The sequence below is a fragment of the Macaca mulatta genome, chromosome 16, assembly GCF_049350105.2.
Source record: "Macaca mulatta isolate MMU2019108-1 chromosome 16, T2T-MMU8v2.0, whole genome shotgun sequence".
Classification (NCBI taxonomy): Eukaryota; Metazoa; Chordata; class Mammalia; order Primates; family Cercopithecidae; genus Macaca; species Macaca mulatta.
The window spans coordinates 2,659,809-2,681,793 of NC_133421.1; the positions used below are offsets into that span (position 1 = coordinate 2,659,809).

Sequence of the window (21,985 nt, forward strand, 5' to 3'; positions counted from 1 at the left end):
GAGAAAGACCCTGTCTCAAAAAAAAAAAAAAAAAAAAAAAATTTGACTGTGCTCAGTGGCTCACGCCTTTAGTCCCGCACTCTGAGAGGCTGAAGCAGGCAGATCACCTGAGGTCAGAAGTTCGTGACCAGCCTGGTCTACATGGTAAAACCCTGTCTCTACTAAAAATACAAAAATTAACCAGGAGTGGTGGCACAGGCCTGTAATCCCAGCTACTCTGAAGGCTGAGGCACAAGAGTTACTTGAACCCAGGAGGCAGTGGTTGCAATGAGCTGAGATCACACCACTGCACTCTAGTCTGGGCCACAGAGCAAGACTCTGTCTCAAAAAAGGAAAAAAAAAAAATTATGGCCGGGCGCGGTGGCTCACGCCTGTAATCCCAGGGAGGCCGAGGCAGGCAGATCACCTGAGGTCAGGAGTTCGAGACCAGCCTGGCCAACTTGATGAAACCCCATCTCTACTAAACATACAAAAATTAGCTGGGCGTGGTGGTGGGTGCCTGTAATCCCAGCTACTTGGGAGGCTGAGGCAGGAGAATGAACCCAGGAAGCAGAAGCTGCAGTGAGCCGAGATCATGTCATTGCACTCCAGCCTGGGTGACAGAGAGAGATTCTGTCTCAAAAACAAAATTAAAAAAGAAAAAAGCAGTGGTTACAGGTGCCAGTGGGGCTGGGGGACAGACAGGAGACAGGCTGTGAGGCACAATGACGTGAGTTTAGTCTGCCTGGTTCATGCATTCATTCAGCTAATACTCACTGAGCACCCACTGTGTGCCAGGCACAGTTCTAGGCACCAGAGAGCACAATGAGCAAAAGTTTTGTTACAAAACGGACAAAATCTCTCTCTTGTGGGAGTTCACATTCTAGCAGGGAGTTGGTCCTGAGGCCACAGAGGCAGGCAGGGGGTCCAGGGGTCAGGTCAGACAAGGACTTGACAGCTATGCAAAGGGTTTGGGGTGGGCCCTATGGGCAAAGGGAAGGGGGGCCCTATGGGCAAAGGGAAGGGGGGCCCTATGGGCAAAGGGAAGGGGGGCCCTATAGACAAAGGGAAGGGGGGCCCTATGGGCAAAGGGAAGGGGGGCCCTATGGGCAAAGGGAAGGGGGGCCCTATGGGCAAAGGGAAGGGGGGCCCTATGGGCAAAGGGAAGGGGGGCCCTATGGGCAAAGGGAAGGGGGGCCCTATGGGCAAAGGGAAGGGGGGCCCTATGGGCAAAGGGAAGGGGGGCCCTATAGGGAAGGGGGACCCTATAGGCAAAGGGAAGGTGCTGAAGGATTTCAGGCCAGGTGTGACAGGACATTTGTCCTGCATCCCTCCCGGTGACATCAGATGACTCTTTCTAAAACACTGCTCACTCTGTGCCCAGCAGGAAGCCACCAAGCCAGCCCAAACAAGGGCGGTGGGGCCCCAGCCGATGACTCACCCATCTCACTGTTGACAGTCACCTCTCAAAGGGCCTGGCACGTTCTCACTTCCAGGCCTTTAACAGCGGCAGGTCCTCGGCTTGAAGCACTTTCTCCTGCCTCTCTGCTTTTCCCTGGCTCTCTCAACTTTCCTGGCAGAAACTCAAGCCCCACCTCCAGATTGTATGAAGATCAGTAGCTCTTCCACCAATGGGAACCGACGCCAAAGGGTAGGTGCCAGGGCAGGTGCAGCCACTAACTACAGCCACAGATGGAACCAGATTAGTCACCTTCCAGATCACCTTGCTCCTCCCTCTGCCTCCTCTTTCTCTGTTCTAGTACAAGTCACTCCAAAATCACATACAGAGTTCAACTACATAAAGCTAATGTTGGCCAGGCGCGGTGGCTCACGCCTGGAATCCCAGCACTTTGGGAGGCCGAGGCGGGCAGATCACCTGAAGCAGGAGATCGAGACCAGCCTGGCCAACATGGTGAAACCCGTCTCTATTAAAAATACAAAAATTAGCCAGGCACGGTGGCAGGTGCCTGTAATCCCAGCTACTCGGGAGGCTGAGGCAGGAGAATGAACCCAGGAAGTGGAAGCTGCAGTGAGCTGAGATCATGTCATTGTACTCCAGTCTGGGTGACAGACGGAGACTCCGTCTCAAAAAAATGAAATACATAGGCCGGGTGAGGTGGCTCATGCCTGTAAGCCCAGCACTTTGGGAGGCTGAGGCAGGCAGATTACCTGAGGTTGGGAGTTCAAGACCAGCCTGGCAAACTTGGTAAAAACCCCGTCTCTACTAAAAATACAAAATTAGCCAGGTGTGGTGGCGGGCGCCTGTAATCCCAGCTACTCGGGAGGCTGAGGCAGGAGAATTGCTTCAATCTGGGAGGCAGAGGTTGCAGTGAGCCGAGATCGTGCCACTGCACTCCAGCCGGACAACAGAGTGAGACTCCATCTCAAACAAACAAACAAATAAATAAAGTAAAACAAAATAAAGCTAATGTTGAGACGCCGGTACATGACACTGTTTATACAGTGAAACAAACAAACAGAAACGATACTTCCCTGCACCCTGGGTCTGAGCCCCAGCTCCGCCTCTTGTCAACTGCGTGACCTGGGCACGTCATCTAGGCTCCCTGTGCCTCCGTTTCCTCATCTGCAGAATGGGGGTAATTTTGGCACCAACGCTAGGGCTGCTAGCCCGGAGACGGAGATTTCAGACGGGGCATGAGAGCTGTGGGATGAGCCAGGTCAGCCAGGTGTGGTTCATCAGGGAAGCGTAACAGTATGGAAAGGTGAGGAAGAAACCAGCCAGGTGTGAATGGGGGAGGGCCAGAGAGGACGAGGGAGCCAGCGATGACAGGACCGAGGGTCACAACCAAGGCACTAGTCTACCTACTTCCGACTCACGTCCTTCCCAACTGGGACAAGCCCAAGAGCCACCCTGAGCCTCCTGTCTTCATCTACCAAACCGGCGCAGCCCCATGGCTGGAGGACTTGGGTGGCAGGGAAGCCCCTGGGCTCCTAGCACAGCACCTGGCACATGGGAGGGTTCAGCTCGTGTCCTCTTTGCAGCAGGGACCCAAGATCCAGGAAGGGGAGAAATGCAGGGCCCGGCTGCTTGGGGGTGGAGGTTGAAACTCGAGGAGTCCCTGACTCTGCCATGGGCGTCCCTCACCCACCTAACCCAGGTCCGGAGCAGTCAGGAGGGAGTGGAGCAGGCACCATCTCAGGAGTTCCTGGCTCCCATGCCGCTTCTTCACTCACCTAGCAGCAACCTCGAATTCCAACCCCAAGCCTTTAGAAGAGACCAAGAAAGGGAAGAGGAGGCTGCAGTTCTTCCCAGTGTTAACCCTGAGCCTGAGTTCTTCCCAGCATTTTTGCCTGAGTCTGAGTTCTTCCCAGCATTATTGCTGAGCCTGAGTTCTTCCCAGCCCTGAGCCTGAGTCCTTCCCAGTGTTATCCCTGAGCCTGAGTTCTTCCCAGCATTTTTGCCTGAGTCTGAGTTCTTCCCAGCATTATTGCTGAGCCTGAGTTCTTCCCAGCCCTGAGCCTGAGTCCTTCCCAGTGTTATCCCTGAGTCTGAGTTCTTCCCAGCATTATTGCTGAGCCTGAGTTCTTCCCAGCGTTATTGCTGAGCCTGAGTTCTTCCCAGCCCTGAGTCTGAGTTCTTCCCAGCATTATCCCTGAGCCTGAGTTCTTCCCAGCGTTATCCCTGAGCCTGAGTTCTTCCCAGCATTATCCCTGAGCCTGAGTTCTTCCCAGCATTATCCCTGACACTGAGTTCTTCCCAGCGTTATCCCTGAGCCTGAGTTCTTCCCAGCATTATTCCTGAGACTGAGTTCTTCCCAGCATTATCTCTGAGCCTGAATTTTTCCTAGCATTATGGCCTGAGCCTGAGTTCTTCCCAGTGTTATGCCTGAGCCTGAGTACTTCCCAGTATTATCCCTGAGCCTGAGTTCTTCCCAGTGATGTCCCTGAGCCTGAGTTCTTCCCAGCATTATCCCTGAGGCTGAGTTCTTCCCAGCATTACCCCTGAGCCTGCATTCTTCCCAGCATTATCCCTGAGCCTGAGTTCTTCCCAGCGTTATCCCTGAGCCTGAGTTCTTCCAGCATTATTGCCTGAGCCTTAGTTCTTTCCAGTGTCATCGCTGAGCCTGAGTTCTTCCTAGCATTATCCCTGAGCCTGAGTTCTTCCCAGCATCATCCCTGAGGCTGAGTTCTTCCTAGTGTTAACCCTGAGCCTGAGTTCTTCCCAACATTATTGCCTGAGCCTAAGTTATTCCTAGCATTATCCCTGAGCCTGAGTTCTTCCTAGTGTTAACCCTGAGCCTGAGTTCTTCCCAGTGTTATTACCTGAGCCTGAGTTTTTCCCAACATTATTGCCTGAGCCTGAGTTCTTCCCAGCCCTGAGCCTGAGTTATTCCCAGCGTTATCCCTGAGTTCTTCCCAATATTATTCCTGAGCCTGACTTCTTCCCAGCCCTGAGCCTGGGTTCTTTCCAGTGCTATCCCTGAGCCTGAGTTCTTCCCAGTATTAACCCTGAGCCTGAGTTCTTCCCAGGACTATTGCCTGAGCTGAGTTCTTCCCAGCATTGTCCCTGAGCCTGAGTTCTTCCCAGCGTTAACCCTGAGCCTGAGTTCTTCTCAGCATTATTGCCTGAGCCTTCCTTTGCTCCTCCCTTCCTCCTGACTGAACATCCCAGAACTACTTGGTTCCATTCCACAAATACAAGTTAGAACCCCTAGGTGCCGAGAAGCTTCCATTGGGGGCCACAGAGATGATCAGGGATTAAGGTCCTGATCTCACAGGGCAGATGCACCCCACAAGTGACCGTGCACATCTTCCGAACTGCAATGGGGTCAGTGGTGGGGTGGGTGTGAAAGCTTCACAAGGGAGGGCGTGTGAGCGGGACCTGGCAGCACTGTGCAGACTCTGGCATCACAGAAACCCAAGTCTCAATAATGCTCTGGCCCCACTGGCTGCATGGTCTTGGACAAACAATAATATTATTAATAGTTATTATTAAGAGATGGGGTCTTGGCCGGGCGCGGTGGCTCACGCCTGTAATCCCAGCACTTTGGGAGGCCGAGGCGGGCGGATCACAAGGTCAGGAGATCGAGACCACGGTGAAACCCCGTCTCTACTAAAAATACAAAAAAAATTAGCCGGGCGCGGTGGCGGGCGCCTGTAGTCCCAGCTACTCAGGAGGCTGAGGCAGGAGAATGGCGTAAACCCAGGAGGCGGAGCTTGCAGTGAGCCGAGATCGCGCCACTGCACTCCAGCCTGGGCGACAGAGCGAGACTCCGTCTCAAAAAACAAAACAAAAAAAAAAAAAAAAAAGAGATGGGGTCTTGCTCTGTCACCCAGGTGAGGGTACAATGGCTATTCACAGGCGTGATCCTAGCACCTTTCAGCCTCCAACTCCTGGGCTCAAGCGAGCCTCCTGCCTCAGTTTCCCACATAGATGGGATTATGGGAGTGAACCACCATGCCCAGCTCATCTTAGCTTCTCTGAGCCTCAGTTTTCGCACCTGTAATGTGGAGATGGTTACAGCACCTACTTCAAAGAGTTGTTGAGGGTCTTAAATGAAACCACGCACATAAAAGGTTCCGGACAAGCCTCTTTAAGCAGCTGTGATGAGGAGGAGGAGGAAGAGGATGAAAGGGACAATTACGATGTTTTTTTCCTTTTTTTTCTTTTTCTCTTGAGATGGCATCTCACTCTGTTCCCCAGGCTGCTGGAGTGCAATGGCGCAATCTCAGCTCACTGCAACCTCCTCCCCTATTGGGTTCCAGCAATTCTCCTGCCTCAGTCTCCCAAGTAGCTGGGATTACTAGTGGATGGCACCTGCCACCACACCCAGCTAATTTTGTGTGTGTGATTTTACTAGAGACGGGGTTTCGCCATGTTGGCCAGGATGGTGTTAAACTCCTGACCTCAGGTGATCCACCCACCTCAGCCTCCCAAAGTGCTGGGATGACAGGTGTGAGCCACCACGCCCGGCTAATGGTGAGGATTTCAATTCACCTCCACCCTTATCTTTGGGTTCTCCTGCAGGCTAGAGTCTAAACCTGTTTCAATTTTACACTGACAAAGCATTCTACCAAACACCATCTCACAGAAACCTCACAACAGCTGTGAGGTTTGAGCCGTGTGAGGTCAGGAGGGAGGAAATTCTCAGTGCCTTCACTCTACAGATGAGCAAACTGCAGCTCCGGGGAGGGAGTGGTGAGTGACACTCCTCAGGCCGCACAGCGAGACAGCAGTAGAGCAGGGACAAAACCCAGTTCTTCTCTCTGCCTTGCGGCCTCTTTTTACTGAGCTTCCCAGGAGGGGAGACAGAGGAGTCTGTGGCCTGTGGGGAGTCAGATTTTCTGGAACACCATGGTCCTGGCTTAGGAATCTCCATCTCCACTTGTAGCTGAGATGAGTCCCGGGCCTTCCTTCTCAGAGTGAATCCGGGCACTCTCAGCTGAATGGAGCCACCAGTGGTCTATGGGCCTGGCCCTGCCGTGCTACCCTGCTCAGCCTGGACCTGGGCAGGGTTTGTGGGATACAGCTTCAGGTGTCACCCTAATACCTCTGTGGGGTGCATGTCTTGGGGACACAAACGAAGACAAAGGCAGAGAGCAAGGCTGTGGGAGGGCGTGTTGGAGAGAGAGGAGCATATGCCCTGTCAACACCGCAGAGACCCAGCCTCACCCGGGGCCACCCCACGTGGCAGAAAGGAGGTTGACTGCAAAAGCAGTTTCGGTCATTGTGCAGCCGATATTGATCAGACTCGGTCTTTGCAATGCTCTTGGTCCCCCAGCCCTCTAAACCCGGTGAGAAAGGTCTCGAGGGCCCTGGTGGCCAAGGGCTGTGCATTTCAGTGAGCCAGGCCTGACGCTGCAGGCCTCCCCTAATGCTGAGATTCCGCAGCACCTTCCTGCAGCTGCCCACAGTGGGGCCTCCTCCCCACTACCTTTCAGGGGAGTTAGAGCTATTTAGAGACAAGAAAACTGAGGCTCAGCGGTATGAGGACACTTGCCCAGTGTCTCACAGCTTAAAGAGTAGCAGATTTTCGGCCGGGCGCGGTGGCTCAAGCCTGTAATCCCAGCACTTTGGGAGGCCGAGACGGGCGGATCACGAGGTCAGGAGTTCGAGACCATCCTGGCTAACACGGTGAAACCCCGTCTCTACTAAAAAATACAAAAAACTAGCCGGGCGAGGTGGTGGGCGCCTGTAGTCCCGGCTACTCGGGAGGCTGAGGCAGGAGAATGGCGTAAAAACCCGGGAGGCAGAGCTTGCAGTGAGCTGAGATCCGGCCACTGCACTCCACCCTGGGCGACACAGCGAGACTCCGTCTCAAAAAAAAAAAAAAAAAGAGTAGCAGATTTTCTTTCTCTTCTCTTTTCTTTTCTTTTGAGATGGAGTCTCACTTTGTCACCCAGGCTGGAATGCAGTGGCAAGATCTTGGCTCGCTGCAACTTCCACCTCCCAGGTTCAAGCGATTCTCCCACCTCAGCCTCCTGAGTAGCTAGGATTACAGGCGCCTGCCACCACACCTGGCTAATTTTTGTATTTTTAGTAGAGATGCGGTTTCACCATGTCGGCCAGGCTGGTCTTGAACTCCTGACCTAAGGTAATCTGGCCACCTCAGTCTCCCAGAGTGCTGGGATTCCAGGCGTGAGCCACCGCGCCCAGCCTGAGAGCAGTAGATTTTCATCTGTGCAAAGCTTAACTGCTTTCCATCCTGGGCAGCTGAGAGAGTAACAGTGTGATACTTCATTTTCTAGGTCAACTTGACTAGGCCACAAGGTGCCCAGATATTTGTCCACACATTAATCCGGACATATTTGTGAGGCGTTTGGGATGAGGTTGATTATTTGTATTGAGTAGAACAGAGTCCTCCCCAGTGTGGCTGGGCCTCATCCAATCCACCGAACACCCGAATCAACAAAAAGGTAGAATAAGAGGAAACTCCTCTTGCCTGACTCCTTGGGTGTGGACTGGGATGCTGGCCTCCTCCAGCCTCTGGGCTCGGACTGAAACACTGGCCCTTCTTGAGCCTCGAGTCCACTGGCTTTGGAGCTGGAATTTACATCGCTGGCTCTCCTAGCTCTCAGGTCTTTGGACTTGGACTGGAACTAATATTGGCTGTCCTGGGTCTCCAGCAATTGACTGCAGGGATTAGAACCTCTAAGCCTCCATAATCACCTGCATCAATTCCTTCTAATACATTTCTTCGTATGTAGATGATATAGATATAAACACACACACCCTATTGGTTTTGTTTCTCTAGAGAACACTGACGAACACAAAGACTCAACCCTGGGCTTCCCGTTGGCTGCATGTTTGGGCGTGGAAGGCTCAGCGACAAGGCCGTGCCAGAAGCCGGATATCTGAATATCTAGAACAATTGTCTGATTTGGTCCAGAAGTCCTCCCTGTTCCCAAGGCCCCAGCAGGAAGCCTGGTAGGGGAGGGGACCTGTTTGGCCAAATAAGCACAGCCAAGTCGCAGAAACCTGGGTCTTTTATTAGCAATATTTTAAACCAAAACATCCCCAACCAAGCACTCAGGAAGCAGCGTCAGTGGCCTCCAGGCACCCCGTGTAAACAGCAATACTTGCAGAGTCCACTAGGTGGGGCCAGTGACCCAGCGGAAAGCGCAGACACGCTGCCCCAGGAGGGAAGGCAGGTGCCCAGGAGAGGACCTGTGCCGGGACCATCCCCAGGCTGGACACGTGCTCCCCACCTCTGCCTTGCGTGGCTTCCAGCCGACAGTGTAAACATCAAACCTGAGAACCACAAGCACTTTAGGGGGCAGTCACTCCAGCATCTCTGGATATCAGGGCCCTCCAGCCAAGTGGGTCCCTCGTGAGCCACCAAGCAAGATGCACAGCCACTAAGTCAAGTTCTGTCCTGAAGCCGCAGAGCGCCAGGCGGGGGCATCTGTGCGTGACGCCCGTGATCTGTCTCCCGAGAGAAGGCACCTGCCAGCACCAAGGAATCGGAAAATCGACAGACACCGACGCCAGCCGTGGTGGTCACGTGACGAGGACGTGGCACGGGGACAGGGAGCAAAGAGGGAGGCGGCGCGAGGACAGGCAGCGGCAAAGACCCTGGCCCCACACCGGGATCCCACAGCATCTTCCTGCAGCTTCTCAGCGTGGGGTGGGAGCCGAGTCCCCCGGGCGGGGCTCTGAGCCCTGCTGTGGTGAGAGCTGAAGGCAGAGATGGGAGCAAGTCTTCTTCTTGCTCTCCCCTGGTTGGCCCCGTTCACATCCCTAAACACCTGCTCTGCCCCCTTGGGTTACTATTTGTACCCTGAGCCCAATGCCTCCAAAGGACCAGGGCAAGAAACCTGCCCCTGCAGGTCTGAGATGCTCGTCTCTAACCCGCTCCCCGTCTTAGGGCAGGGCAAAAACACCCCAGAATGTCAGCTGTGGGGGGCCCAACACCGACCAACCCCCTCGTCGGCCCCTCTGCCTCCCACCTGCCTGCCCCCTGCCAGCCCTTCCCAAACGTGCATGGCTGGGCTGCCGCGAAACTCTGCCTCGGCCTCTGTTGCCACGGCAACAATGTGGCTTCCCCCAAGTGGGAAGCCCGTTGCCAAGGCCCCTGTTGCCAAAGGCTATAACAGCCACCCCAGTGTGTGAAGAGGGGGTGAGAGCTCCGTGGGGGGGTGGAGGGTGGCCAGGGAGGCTGGCGAGGGAAGGAGTAGGGGGGTTCTCAAGAATGGGAGCGTTCAGGTGGCCTCAGCTGGAGTAGGGGGCACTAGCCCCTGGAGGAGGAAGAGGCAGCCCGTGGCATCTCAGCAATTGCTCCTCTGGGGACGTCGGAAGGCAGAACAGAGACCCCCCCACAAAACGTGCCTGGATGAGCCTCATCAAGCAAGGATGGGGCACTCCCACCGCCCCCTGCAACACACACCCCTGACCAGAGGACCCGCTTGGATTCTCCGCAGCTTCAGGCAAACAACCCCCTAGAATCTCTGTTTTGCTCGTTCATGTGTCTCTGATGTGCACACACAAGCTGCACCCAGACAGCGTCAGTCCCTGTCACCAGGAACACGTTAATGACAAGGACTGCACACCCTCCACAGTTTCTATCCCTGGCCTGTCTCAGAGCACATACTTAATATTCCTTCTACAACGCTTCTCTCCGGAGCAGAGCTCTCGTCTCTGTCAACAAGGAGAGGTGGACGCCATCAGAGTTGATTCCCTTCCAAAGTGAACAGAGGAGGGCTGGAGGGGCAGCTCATTGCACCCACAGGGAGCGCCAGGCCCAAGATGGCTTTGCAGGGGCAGCATCCGAATACCTGGAGCCCACGGGCCACACATGTAGCCACTGCCCAGCCTGGGTGCAGAGGGGAGGAGAGCCTAGTTCTCTCCTGGGTCCTCTTGAGGAAAGGGGCTAACGGGGGAAAGCTGAAAGAGGCAGAGAGGGGTCTGGGAGGCCTAGGGAGCAGATGGCTACTAGGGGGTAAGAGACAGGGGTGGCAGCATTGGCAAAGCAGGTGGGGAGGGGAGCCTGAGCCTGAGAGGGGCCCAGGGCCAGGACGAGATGACAAGGCACCAAGAACAGCCAGGTCCAAATGTCTCCAGTCCCAATCTCTCGAGACCAACCCAAGCAGGGCCTGGCCCACGACGCCCAGGCCTTCCCGTCACCCCTCCCCAAACCCAGAAGGAAAAGCCGGTGTACCTACCCCAGGAGCCAGCCCCTCAGGTGGAGTCGGGGAGACGCCATCCCCCCCGCCCTGGCTGCGGGCGCTGAGCTGCGGGGACATGGTGGGCGACTCATCGATGTACGGCATGGTCTCTGAGCCCTCCGGGGGCCCCTTCTGCTCCTCATTCCCCTCTCCGTCGTACTCGTCTGTCCCGTAGCTGAAGTCTGAGACAAGGAACAAGAAAGGCCACTGAGAATCCTCCACCAGAGCTGCCAGGGACTGGTAGCGCAGTGGGCGCCGGCGGCGGCCCCCGGCTGCCATGGCCCCGGCCGCACCATCCACGCCTGGCCCAGATGGGGGCTGTGAGGGGCCTGGGCCTGGTGAGGGGCCGGGGAGAACCAGCAGGCACTAGGCTCTGCACGCTCCGGGGCTGCTGGGAGGCGGGGAGGAACGGCTCTGCTGTTGCTACCCGTTGAAGAGCATGTCAGCCGCGTATTTCAAGCTGCTGTTTTCTTTGCCTTCTGCCTAATTCCAAGTGTAAAAATTAACAGTGGGAGCAGGAGGCAGGACGCTTCCAACTCTCCTATCTGAGTCACCATTTTGCTTTTTATAGGGAATAAGGAGGTGGGGGGGGCCGGGCGATGTCACTTCCTGTGGCCCTCCTCCTTGGGTACCATTTGTACTGAGCCCACTCCCTCCAGGGGGCCAGGGCAGGTTCTGGGGTGTGGGAGGGGAGCCCTCAGTCCTCAGAACAAGGCCCTGCATGGAGGACGGAACCCAAGGCAGCAGGGCGTGGGCGAGGAGGCTGTGCCCAGGCCTGGCAGGGACAGGGGCTCACAGCAGACTCCTTGGAGCCAGCACTTATTTCTATCACCCCAACATGGGCTTCCTTCAGAGGAGGAGGGAAGAAAAGGCGACCGGGAAGTTCAGTCCCGTTAACCCCCCAGGGCTGCCAGCACCACACGGGCTCCAGAGTCCAGGCACGGAGCCCACCCACCCTGGGACGGGAGGCTGAGCCCGTGCAGCGAGGGGGGTGTGCAGGGCAGCAGCTCAGGGCTTCACACTTTCCGAAAGGGTTACGAGGGTGGCCTCGGAAAGGCCCCTGCGTCCAGCCCCACCAGCAAGGCTGCAGGAGACACCCTCCCACAAACCGGCCCCTGCCCGTTGGCCTGTTTGCTTCCCCAGCCCTGACCCGCCACAACCGGGAATGGAGAACGCGACAGTGTTGCTTCCAGAGGCCGTGGTGGACCTCCTTGGGCTGGGGCCGCCAGCGGGGGGATGGACACCCCTGTCACACTCGGACAGGGGTAAGACTCAGCACTCGTGCAGGCCAGCGGGAGCCGGCACCACAGTGTGTCCTGGAGACATGAACATCACCGTGCCGGCAGCCTTGGGGCCAGCGGGAGCTTCCTACACACTGGACTGCCCAGTGGCGGCATCTGCTTGCTAAACACTCCCCAGGTATCTTCCAGGCGCGACTCCCTGGCCAGGCATCTTTGAATCTTGTGCAGTGTGATGGGGGAGGCTGGCTGAGCCTGCCCTGCCATCTGCCCAGACATCCTTTCCTCCAGGTCGCCCTCCCTATGGCACCTGGCCCCCTGGCACCTTAGTGAATCCTGCCCCTTTGTCCTTGAGCCCCTGGGGTAGGAGGTGGGCGTCTCAGTCATCACTGTGCACCAGCATCCACGACCCCACCTGTGGCAGCTCTCAGGAAAGTGTGTGCAGCGAATGAATGGGCAGAGGATCGCACCATCTGTCTCAGGTCTGAGGCTTCAGCCAAGTCCCGGCCAGCCAAGTTCTCCACGGGGGCCCCAGCTCCTCCCTCTGCTGTCACAACACCCCAGCCCACAGGCAACCAGCAGCCGGAGAATGGTGTCAACAGGTCACCAGGATGCCTGGCCACAGCCATGCTCTGCCCAATCTGGCCTTTTGGCAGCCGAGCGCTTCCCCCAGGCTCGCTGCACCTGCTTCTGTCGGCTGCCTCTCCTCGTCCCTGAGCCAATGCCCCATTCAGCTGCCAGGGGACATGGACTAGTTTTTTCCCTAGACAGGCTTGTGTATGAAGAACCACAGGACCCAGAGATACCTACTAGTGAGATGTGTGTACACCACACACCCGGGCAGGACCCAGGACGCCCTCCCACTGAGATATGTGTACACCACACACCTGGGACATAAGGCCCAGTGCCCTGGAGGCCATGACACCTGTGTCTGTGGCTGGCGGGATGTGAACTGACTCTGGTCCTTCCAGGGGGAGGAGGAAGCTGGGTGCACAGCACCACCCAGCTGGCCTGAGTCTGGCTCCGAGAGGGGTCTGGCCGTTTGGTGAGACCCCCTCACTCTGGAGAAGCACAGGAGGGGATGGAGGGCAGCCTCCCACTGGCCCCTCCCTCCTGCCTCCTCCTCTCCAGAAGGCTCCAGGCTGCCCTGTTAGTGCCTGGAGTTAAGGACAAGGAAAATAAGGAATAGTAGACCCCGGCCTTGCCCACAGTTTAGATTCCAGCCGACCAAGCACACTCTTCTGTACGCTGACCAGTTCCCAGGGGTCGCAGCAATGGAACCCACACACTTGGGAGATTGTCCAAGAGCACGGGGGAAAGGGATGGCAGGGAAGGCGGCTGAAGGTCTCTCTGCCCGTCTCCCCATGGGCACAGTTCCTCCTGATCAGAGCAGAGGACCCCTGGCCCTGCTATCTCCTGCTCCTTCCAGCCTGGATGTTTCTGGGGAGGCAGTTCTTTCGCCCATTTACATACAATTGCTGAAAGTCACAGGATCTGAATCCAGGTCTCAAATGCCCTCCCTTTCCCTCTGAATCTCACTCCAGAGAAGTCCTCTTCCATATCCCTCCTCGTTAAGGGGGGCTGACCATGGAGCTGAACATGGGGGGCCTGAGGACGGGGTCTGGCGGAGGGGAGGCCCAGGGGCAGCAAAAGTGCTTGGTCTGCGAACATTTCCAGGGCCTTCTCCTTTCATTTCTGCCCCCATAAAACCGTAAGAGCCCAGGAGACGCCAACCAGGAAAAGGGGTACAGAAAAGATGGGGAAACCAATCCTCAGAGAAGGCCCTGGGGGAGGAAGATGGGGACCTAACTGAGCACAGGCTTCAGTCTCCAACGGCCACAGGTGGGTACGCTGAGCAGACAGTGGCTTGCGCACCAGATCTCAAAAAAGAAGAAAAGGCAGACAAGGCTGCTGGCAGCCAATACCATTTCCCCGCCGACTAACAGAGATCCTACTGTATTCGGAGTGGCAGTGCACCCAGCGGCTAGTTCAAAGACACCTTTCCTGATGGTGTGAGCCATATGATTATGTTCTGGCCCACGAGATGTTACATGGATACGTGTGGAACTTGGAGGAAGCTGCTGAAAGAGACTGATTTAGCGAAAAGGTACACTACCCACGCTGCCCTTGTTCCTCCTTCTGTTGCTGGTTTGGAGAGTTGATGGGATGGCTGGAGCCCCAGCAGCCATCCTGAACCATGAGGTGAGCTGAGGATAGAAGCCAGCACTGAAGACGGCTGAGCAGAAAGCTGGGAGTCCAGGTCACTGATGGCACAGTGGAGCCCACCCCAGGATGGCCTACCTCTGAACGTTTTTACAGAAAAGAAAGAAAAAATGCCAATGCTATTTAAGCCTCTGTTACTTGGTTTTTCTATTATCCGAAGTCAAACCTAAGGTGATTTTTCCCTGACGACCCCACTTTGGTGCTTTTCCTGTGACTGTCACTGTTCCTTCTCAGGCTCCTTGGTGAAATCTTCTTTCTCTACCTATCCCTTAAAAATTGCTGTTCCCGGCTGGGCGCGGTGGCTCATGCCTGTAATCCCAGCACTTTGAGAGGCCGAGGAGGGCGGATCACAAGGTCAGGAGATCGAGACCATCCTGGCTAATGCGGTGAAACCCCGTCTCTGCTAAAAATATAAAAAATTAACCGGGCGTGGTGGCGGGCACCTGTAGTCCCAGCTACTCGGGAGGCTGAGGCAGGAGAATGGCGTGAACCCGGGAGGCAGAGTTTGCAGTGAGCCGAGATCACACCACCGCACTCCAGCCTGAGTGACAGAGCGAGACTCCGTCTCAAAAAAAAAAAAAAAAAATTTGCTGTTCCCATGGAGGGGAACATCACACACTGGGGCCTGTTGGAGGGTGGGGGGCAAGGGGAGGGAGAGAATTAGGACAAATATCTAATGCATGTGGGGCTTAAAACCTAGATGATGACACCCCACAAGGTATGCCCAGACTCTAATTCCTGGGACCTGGGAACGTGACCTTATTTGGAAAAAAATTCTTTGTAGATGTGATTAAATTAAGGATCTCGGCCGGGCACGGTGGCTCAAGCCTGTAATCCCAGCACTTTGGGAGGCCGAGACGGGTGGATCACGAGGTCAGGAGATGGAGACCATCCTGGCTAACACGGTGAAACCCCGTCTCTACTAAAAAATACAAAAAACTAGCGGGGCGAGGTGGCGGGCGCCTGTAGTCCCAGCTACTCGGGAGGCTGAGGCAGGAGAATGGTGTGAACCCAGGAGGCGGAGCTTGCAGTGAGCTGAGATCCGGCCACTGCACTCCAGCCTGGGCGACAGAGCAAGACTCTGTCTCAAAAAAAAAAATAAAAATAAAAATAAATAAGTTAAGGATCTCAAGATGAGACAGATCATCACCGATTAACCAGTGGGTCCTAAATCCAGTGCTGTGTCCCTGTGGAAAGAGAAAGGGGCAGACACAGACAGAGGAGACGACAGAGACAGGGTTTGGAGTGGGGCTGCCACCAACCAAGGAATGCCTGGAGCCACCAGACACCGGGAGAGGGAGTAAGTGAGAACTCTGCCCCGGCAGCCTGGGAAGGGGCCACCGCCTGCCTGGCTGGGACTTTGATTTCAGATTTCTGGTCTTCAGACTGCGAGAACATCAATTTCTGTTGTTTTAAGCCATCAAGTTCATGGCAATCTCTAACGGCAGCACTAAGACACAAATGCAGCGCCTGACATGCACACAGCTCCCCCCTCTTTGCACATGCTGCTCCTGTGCCTAGAAAACCCTCCTGGCTGGGCATGGTGGCTCACGCCTGTCATCCCAGCACTATGATGTGGGGCATCCTCTGAGGCAGGAGGATCACGTGAGGCCAGGAGTTTGAAACCAGCCTGGCCACACAGGGAGACCCTGTGTCTATGAACACACACACACACACACACACACACACACACACACACATATCCCTCCTTACCCCTTGTCCACCTGATGAAATCCTGTTTTGTCCTCAAATCTGCCTCATCTGTGCCCTCTCTTAGGAACTTTCCTATGTTCTGCATATTACGACAATACTTGAATACTGAAAGCACTTTTTTTTTTTTTTTGAGATAGTCTCGCTGTCACCCAGGCTGGAGTGCAGTGGCGCGATCTCAGCTCACTGCAACCTCCACCTGCCAGGTTCAAGCCATTTTCCCGTCTCAGCCTCCCGAATAGCTGGGATTACAGGAATGTACCACCACGCCCGGCTAATTTTTGTATTTTTAGTAGAGACAGGGTTTCTCCACGTTGGTCAGGCTGGTCTCCAACTCCTGACCTCGTGATCCACCCGCCTTGGCCTCCCAAAGTGCTGGGATTACAGGCGTGAGCCACTGCACCTGGCCAATAAAGCACTTTTACAAGCCAATGAGAAAAGATGAAAACCTCAACTTTCTAAATGTGTAAGAGAAATGAACAGAAAACTAAAAAGAGAACTACAAATGTTCAGAGTGCATTAAAAAGAACGTTAACCTCATTTGTAATCAAAGAAAATGTAAAGTTCTATATAGTTTTCACTGTTCGTATCAAACTGGCAAGGATTTTAAGATAATAATGACAATATCCATAGTTGTCAGGGCACAGGTACTCGCAGAAACTCTTGGAGACTGCCTATAACTGGCACAACTTTTCTAGAGTCAATCTGGTAACTGGTATCAAGAGGTTTAGTGGTTGGTACAAGCTTTACACCCAGCGTAATAAGATTATGATCTATGGGCCGGGCGTGGTGGCTCACGCCTGTAATCCCAGCACTTTGGGAGGCCGAGGTGGGTGGATCACAAGGTCAGGAGATCGAGACCACGGTGAAACCCCGTCTCTACTAAAAATACAAAAAATTAGCCGGGCGCGGTTGTGGGCGCCTGTAGTCCCAGCTACTCGGGAGGCTGAGGCAGGAGAATGGCGTGAACCCGGGAGGCGGAGCTTGCAGTGAGCCGAGATCGCGCCACTGCACTCCAGCCTGGGTGACAGAGCCAGACTCCGTCTCAAAAAAAAAAAAAAAAAAAAAAAAAAAAAGATTATGATCTATGATACTAGTTATAAATGAACATAAAAATAAAGTTATAAGTCACAGGGCTGTTTGTGTGAAATATTAAAAACAACTTGAATTATGGGATTGGTTGAGTCAATTACGGTTTTTCTACAAGAAGGGCTGCTATATAGCATTAAAAACTATATGGATGATGAATAGTATCTTATCAAGTGCAAAAAGATTAATAACGGTAATGTACAGTGTGTTACAATGTCTGAAAAAAGTAAAAATATATGTGCATAGGAAAAAGGCCGGAAGGCTACGACACGAAATTATTAGAGCATTCTGATTCTGGAAATTTATAAAAAATGAATATACGGCCTCTGCTCTCTAGGGCATGGCAGACACCCAACACCCTCCTTCCCTTCATCCTTGCTTACTCGACCCTCATTTTCTAGAAGTGGCAACAGCCCAGTCCCAGGCAAGGTACCCCCTTTCTCTGCCTCTCTTATAACCAGGAATGGCCGCCCTACACCATTCTGGCCAGTGAGACCCAAGTGAAGCATTCTGGGGCCTCTGGCAAGGCCCTGCCTCTGATGATGACAAAGGGACTTTTTGCCTTGAACTCATAGGGGATGACTGGAGTTACAGCGGCTTTACCGCTGCCACAGGAAGAGGTCAAGAAAGAACAGAGGCCGGGCGGGTGGCTCACGCTTGTCATCCCAGCAATCCGGGGGGCCGAGACGGGCAGATCACCTGAGGTCAGGAGTTCGAGACCAGCCTGGGCAAGATGGTAAAACCCCATCTCTACAAAAAACTACAAAAATTAGCGGCGCGGTGGCTCACACCTGTAATCTCAGCACTTTGGGAGGCCAAGGCGGGTGGATCACCTGAGATTAGAAGTTTGAGACCAGCCTGGTCAACATGGTGAAACCCCGTCTCTACTAAAAATACAAAAATTAGCCAGGTATGGTGGCGGGTGCCTGTAATCCCAGCTACTCAAGAGGCTGAGGTAGGAGAATCGCTTGAACCCAGGAGGCGGAGGTTGCAGTGAGCTGAGATCGTGGCACTGCACTCCAGCCTGGGTGACAGAACGAGACTCCATCTCAAAAAATAAAAATAAATTAATTAATTAAATGAAATTAAATAAATACACAAAAGAAAGAACAGAGCCATTTCCCTCATGCTGTTCAGCTACTAAGCCACACTAGGAAGAGCTCGTCTCATTTCGTGCTAATGCGAAATGTAAGTCCCTAGACATTAGGCTTTCTGCTGCTTGAAATGAACACATTTCCAAATAATATCCAGGAAAGGTAGTCCAATCAGCAATCACATCTCCGAGATACTATGACAGAGGCCTCGAAGGCCCGGCGAGGCAGGGGGAGGGAGTGGGCAACACTCGGGGCGAGGAGGTGGCTGAGGAGGCTTCGGTGCCACGCTAAGGAAGACAGTTCATTGCTGTGGCTGAGGGCAGAGACCCTGCGGTCCGGCAGCGGAGGTTCCAGCCCACGCTCTGGCACTTCCTAACCTCTCTGTGCCTCTGAAGAGTGCCTGGCACAGGGCGGCTGCTCCTACATGGATACGGGTTTAATAAATGCGTGTGAAACGGGGGACGACACAGGATCGAGCGCACGGGCCGCTGGGGGCGTTAAACTGGATAACACGCGTAAGGCACTTAGCACATAGGAAGCACCCGATCCATCTCAGCTGCTATTATTAATGTTATTAATTGGATCTTGAAAGCTGTGTGGGTGCCTGCCAGGCGGGTGGGGGACAGGAGCAGAGTTTCAGGCAGTGAGAGGAGGCTTGGCAGTGGCACACAGTAGGAAACAGCAGGGCCCCTGGAGGGGACTATAAATAGCTCGGAGGGCTAGAACACAGTGAGCGGAGGGGGAGAGGGCCGTGCTGGAGAGGAGGCAGGGACCTGCTCCTGAGAGCCTCGTGGGCTGAGCCGAGAGCTGCTCAGGACTCAGTGAGGACGGGGGACCTGGCCCATGACCCTCTACAGGCTCTTGTTGGCCACATCATTGCTGAATATTGCTAACTTTATTTTTTATTCTTTTTCTTTTCTTTCTTTTTTTTGAGACAGAGTTTCACTCGTCACCCAAGCTGGAGTGACACCCTCCAGCCCGTCGCAAGGGTGATACAAAGGCTGATTGTAGGTGATAAACTTATTTTCTGTCCAAGAATTGAGGATGGGAGTGAGAGAGGGAAGAGCAGCTGAGGGAGCCCAGCCCTGACCATTATTCCACCAAAGCAGCATCAAAAGTCCTCAAAGAGGCCGGGTGCAGTGGCTCACACTTGTAATCCCAGCACTTTGGGAGGCTGGAGCGGGCAGATCACCTGAGGTAGGAGTTTGAGACCAGCCTGGTCAACACGGTAAAAGCCCGACTATTAAAAATACAAAAATCAGCCGGGCATGGTGGCAGGTGCCTGTCCGTAATCCCAGCTATTCGGGAGGCTGAGGCAGGAGAATCACTTGAACCCGGGAGGTGGAGGTTGCAGTGAGGCAAGATTGTGCCACTGCAATCCAGCCTGGGCGACAGAGCAAAGCTCTGTCTCAAAAAAATAAAGTCAGGTGGCCGGGCGCAGTGGCTCAAGCCTGTAATCCCAGCACTTTGGGAGGCCGAGACGGGCGGATCACGAGGTCAGGAGATCGAGACCATCCTGGTGAACACGGTGAAACCCCGTCTCTACTAAAAAGTACAAAAAAACTAGCCGGGCGAGGTGGCGGACGCCTGTAGTCCCAGCTACTTGGGAGGCTGAGGCAGGCGAATGGTGTGAACCCAGGAGGCGGAGCTTGCAGTGAGCTGAGATCCGGCCACTACACTCCAGCCTGGGCAACAGAGCGAGACTCCATCTCAAAAAAATAAAAAATAAAAAATAAATAAAGTCAGGTAATGTGATTTCTCCAGTTTTGTTATTTTTGCTTTGGTTCCATATACATTTTAGCATTTTTTTCCATTTCTGTAAAGAATACCATCGTTTGAGCATTCTTCTTAAAGTCCCTGGGATATTCAGAATGTTCAGTGAGCACTGGCTTAAAGTCACCCCCTGCCTTGGCCCCTAAGAAGAGAGTCAGCCTGTCCTTCTGTCCTTTGAAGCTTCGAAGCCAGGCATGGACGCCTTTTCTAGGATGAAAGTCCTACATACGTCTTCTTCCAATAGACGGCTGTTTTGTCTACATTGAAAACCTGATGTTTTGTTTTTGTTTTGTTTTGTTGTTGTTATTGTTTGCGATAGAGTCTGGCTCTGTTGCCCAGGCTGGAGTGCAGTGGCGTGATCTCGGCTCACTGCAATCTGCCTCCCAGGTTCAAGTGATTCTCCTGCCTCAGCCTCCTGAGTAGATGGGATTACAGGTGTGCGCCGCCAGGCCTGGCTGATTTTTGTATTTTTAGTAAAGATGGGGGTTTCACCATGTTGGCCAGGCTGGTCTTGAACTCCTGACCTCAAGTGATCCACCCACCTTGGCCTCCCACAGTGCTGGGATTACAGGCGTGAACCACCATCAGATTTAGGCGCCTGGCCAAAAATCTGGTGTTTAGTGCAGTGACCTTCCTTTACGGTCTTTGCTAGATCTTCTGGACAACTGGCCGCAGCTTCTCCATCCGTACCTGCTGCTTCACTTTGCCCTTTCCTGTTATGAAGGCAGCTTCTTTCTTGACCCCTCATGAACAAATCCCCCTCATGAACAAACCTCTGCCAGCTTCAAACTTTCCTCTGCAACGTCCTCACCTCTCTCAGCCTTCACAGACTTGAAGAGCACGAGGGCCTTGCTCTGGATTGGGCTTCGGCTCAAGGGAGTGCCGTGGCTGGTTTGATCTTCTATCCGACCCTCAAACTGTCTCCATATCAGCAAAGGGGCTGTTTCTTATCACTCCTGTGTTCACTGGAGGAGCACCTTCAATTCCTTCAAACACTCTTCCTGTGCGTTCACAACTTGGCTAACTGGTACAAGAGGCTCCGCTTCCAGCCTGTCTTGGCTTTCAACAAGCCTTCCTCACTACACTGAACCTCCCTCCCTCCCTCCCTCCCTCCCTTCTTCTTTCTTTTCTTTCTTCCTTCCTTCCTTCCCTTCCTTCCTTCCCTTCTTTCTTCCCTCCCTTTCTTCCTTTCTTCCTTTCTTCCTTCCTTCCCTCCCCCCCTCCCTCCCTCCCTCTCTCTCTCTCTTTCTTTCTTTCTTTCTTTGTTTTTTGAAACAGTCTCACTTTGTCCCCCAGGCTGGAGTGCAGTGCTGCGATCTCGGCTCACTGTAACCTCCACCTCCAGAGTTCAAGCAATTCTCCTGCCTCAGCCTCCCAAGTAGCTGGGACTACAGGCACACACCAGCACACCAGGCTAATTTTTTTTTTTTTTTTTTTTTTTTTTTGAGACGGAGTCTCACTCTGTCGCCGAGGCTGGAGTGCAGTAGCGCGATCTCGGCTCATTGCAAGCTCCGCCTCCCGGGTTCATGCCATTCTCCTGCCTCAGCCTCCCAAGTAGCTGGGACTACAGGTGCCCGCCACCACGCCCGGCTATTTTTTTGTATTTTTAGTAGAGAGGGGATTTCACTTTCACTGTGTTAGCCAGGATGGTCTCGATCTCCTGACCTCGTGAGCCGCCCGCCTCGGCCTCCCAAAGTGCTGGGATTACAGGCATGAGCCACCGCGCCCGACCTTTTTTTTTTTTAAAGTAGAGATGGGGTTTTACCATGTTGGCCAGGTTGGTCTCGAACTCCTGACCTCAGGTGATCCACATGCCTCAGCCTCCCAAAGTGCTGGGATTACACGCGTGAGCCACCATGTCCAGCTCTAAACTACTTTTGCATCAGCCTAAATACAAAGCTCAAGAACAGGCAAAAACAAATGGATGGTGATAGAAGTCCATGGCAGTGGTTGTCTGGGGGTGGACGATGGGGACAGGGAGTGTTGGCTGGGAAGGGGCAGGAGGTAACTTTCTGGGACACTAAGGATGTCCCATATCCTGATCTGGGTGTTAGTTACACAAGCAGATCTATGGCAATGTTCACCAAACTCTATGCTTAAGACTGGTGCACTTGAAAAGGTTTTGTTTGTTTGTTTGTTGTTGTTGTTGTTGTTGCTGTTTTTGAGACGGAGTCTCGCTTTGTCGCCCAGGCTAGAGTGCAGTGGCCGGATCTCAGCTCACTGCAAGCTCCGCCTCCTGGGTTCACGCCATTC

At 54.0% G+C, this 21,985-nt stretch overlaps 1 protein-coding gene across 14 annotated transcripts in view; it reads right to left on the reverse strand.

The window, feature by feature from the left end:
* The window catches only part of ABR (ABR activator of RhoGEF and GTPase), a 235,714-nt gene that overhangs the window by 115,837 nt on the left and 97,892 nt on the right, over positions 1-21,985 (reverse strand). For all 14 annotated transcript variants that reach the window (XM_015118163.3, XM_077969708.1, XM_077969710.1 and 11 more), the window contains exon 2: positions 10,603-10,787. In XM_015118163.3, coding sequence (XP_014973649.3) covers positions 10,603-10,787 — 185 coding nt within the window. The remainder of the gene's footprint in view (positions 1-10,602; positions 10,788-21,985) is intronic.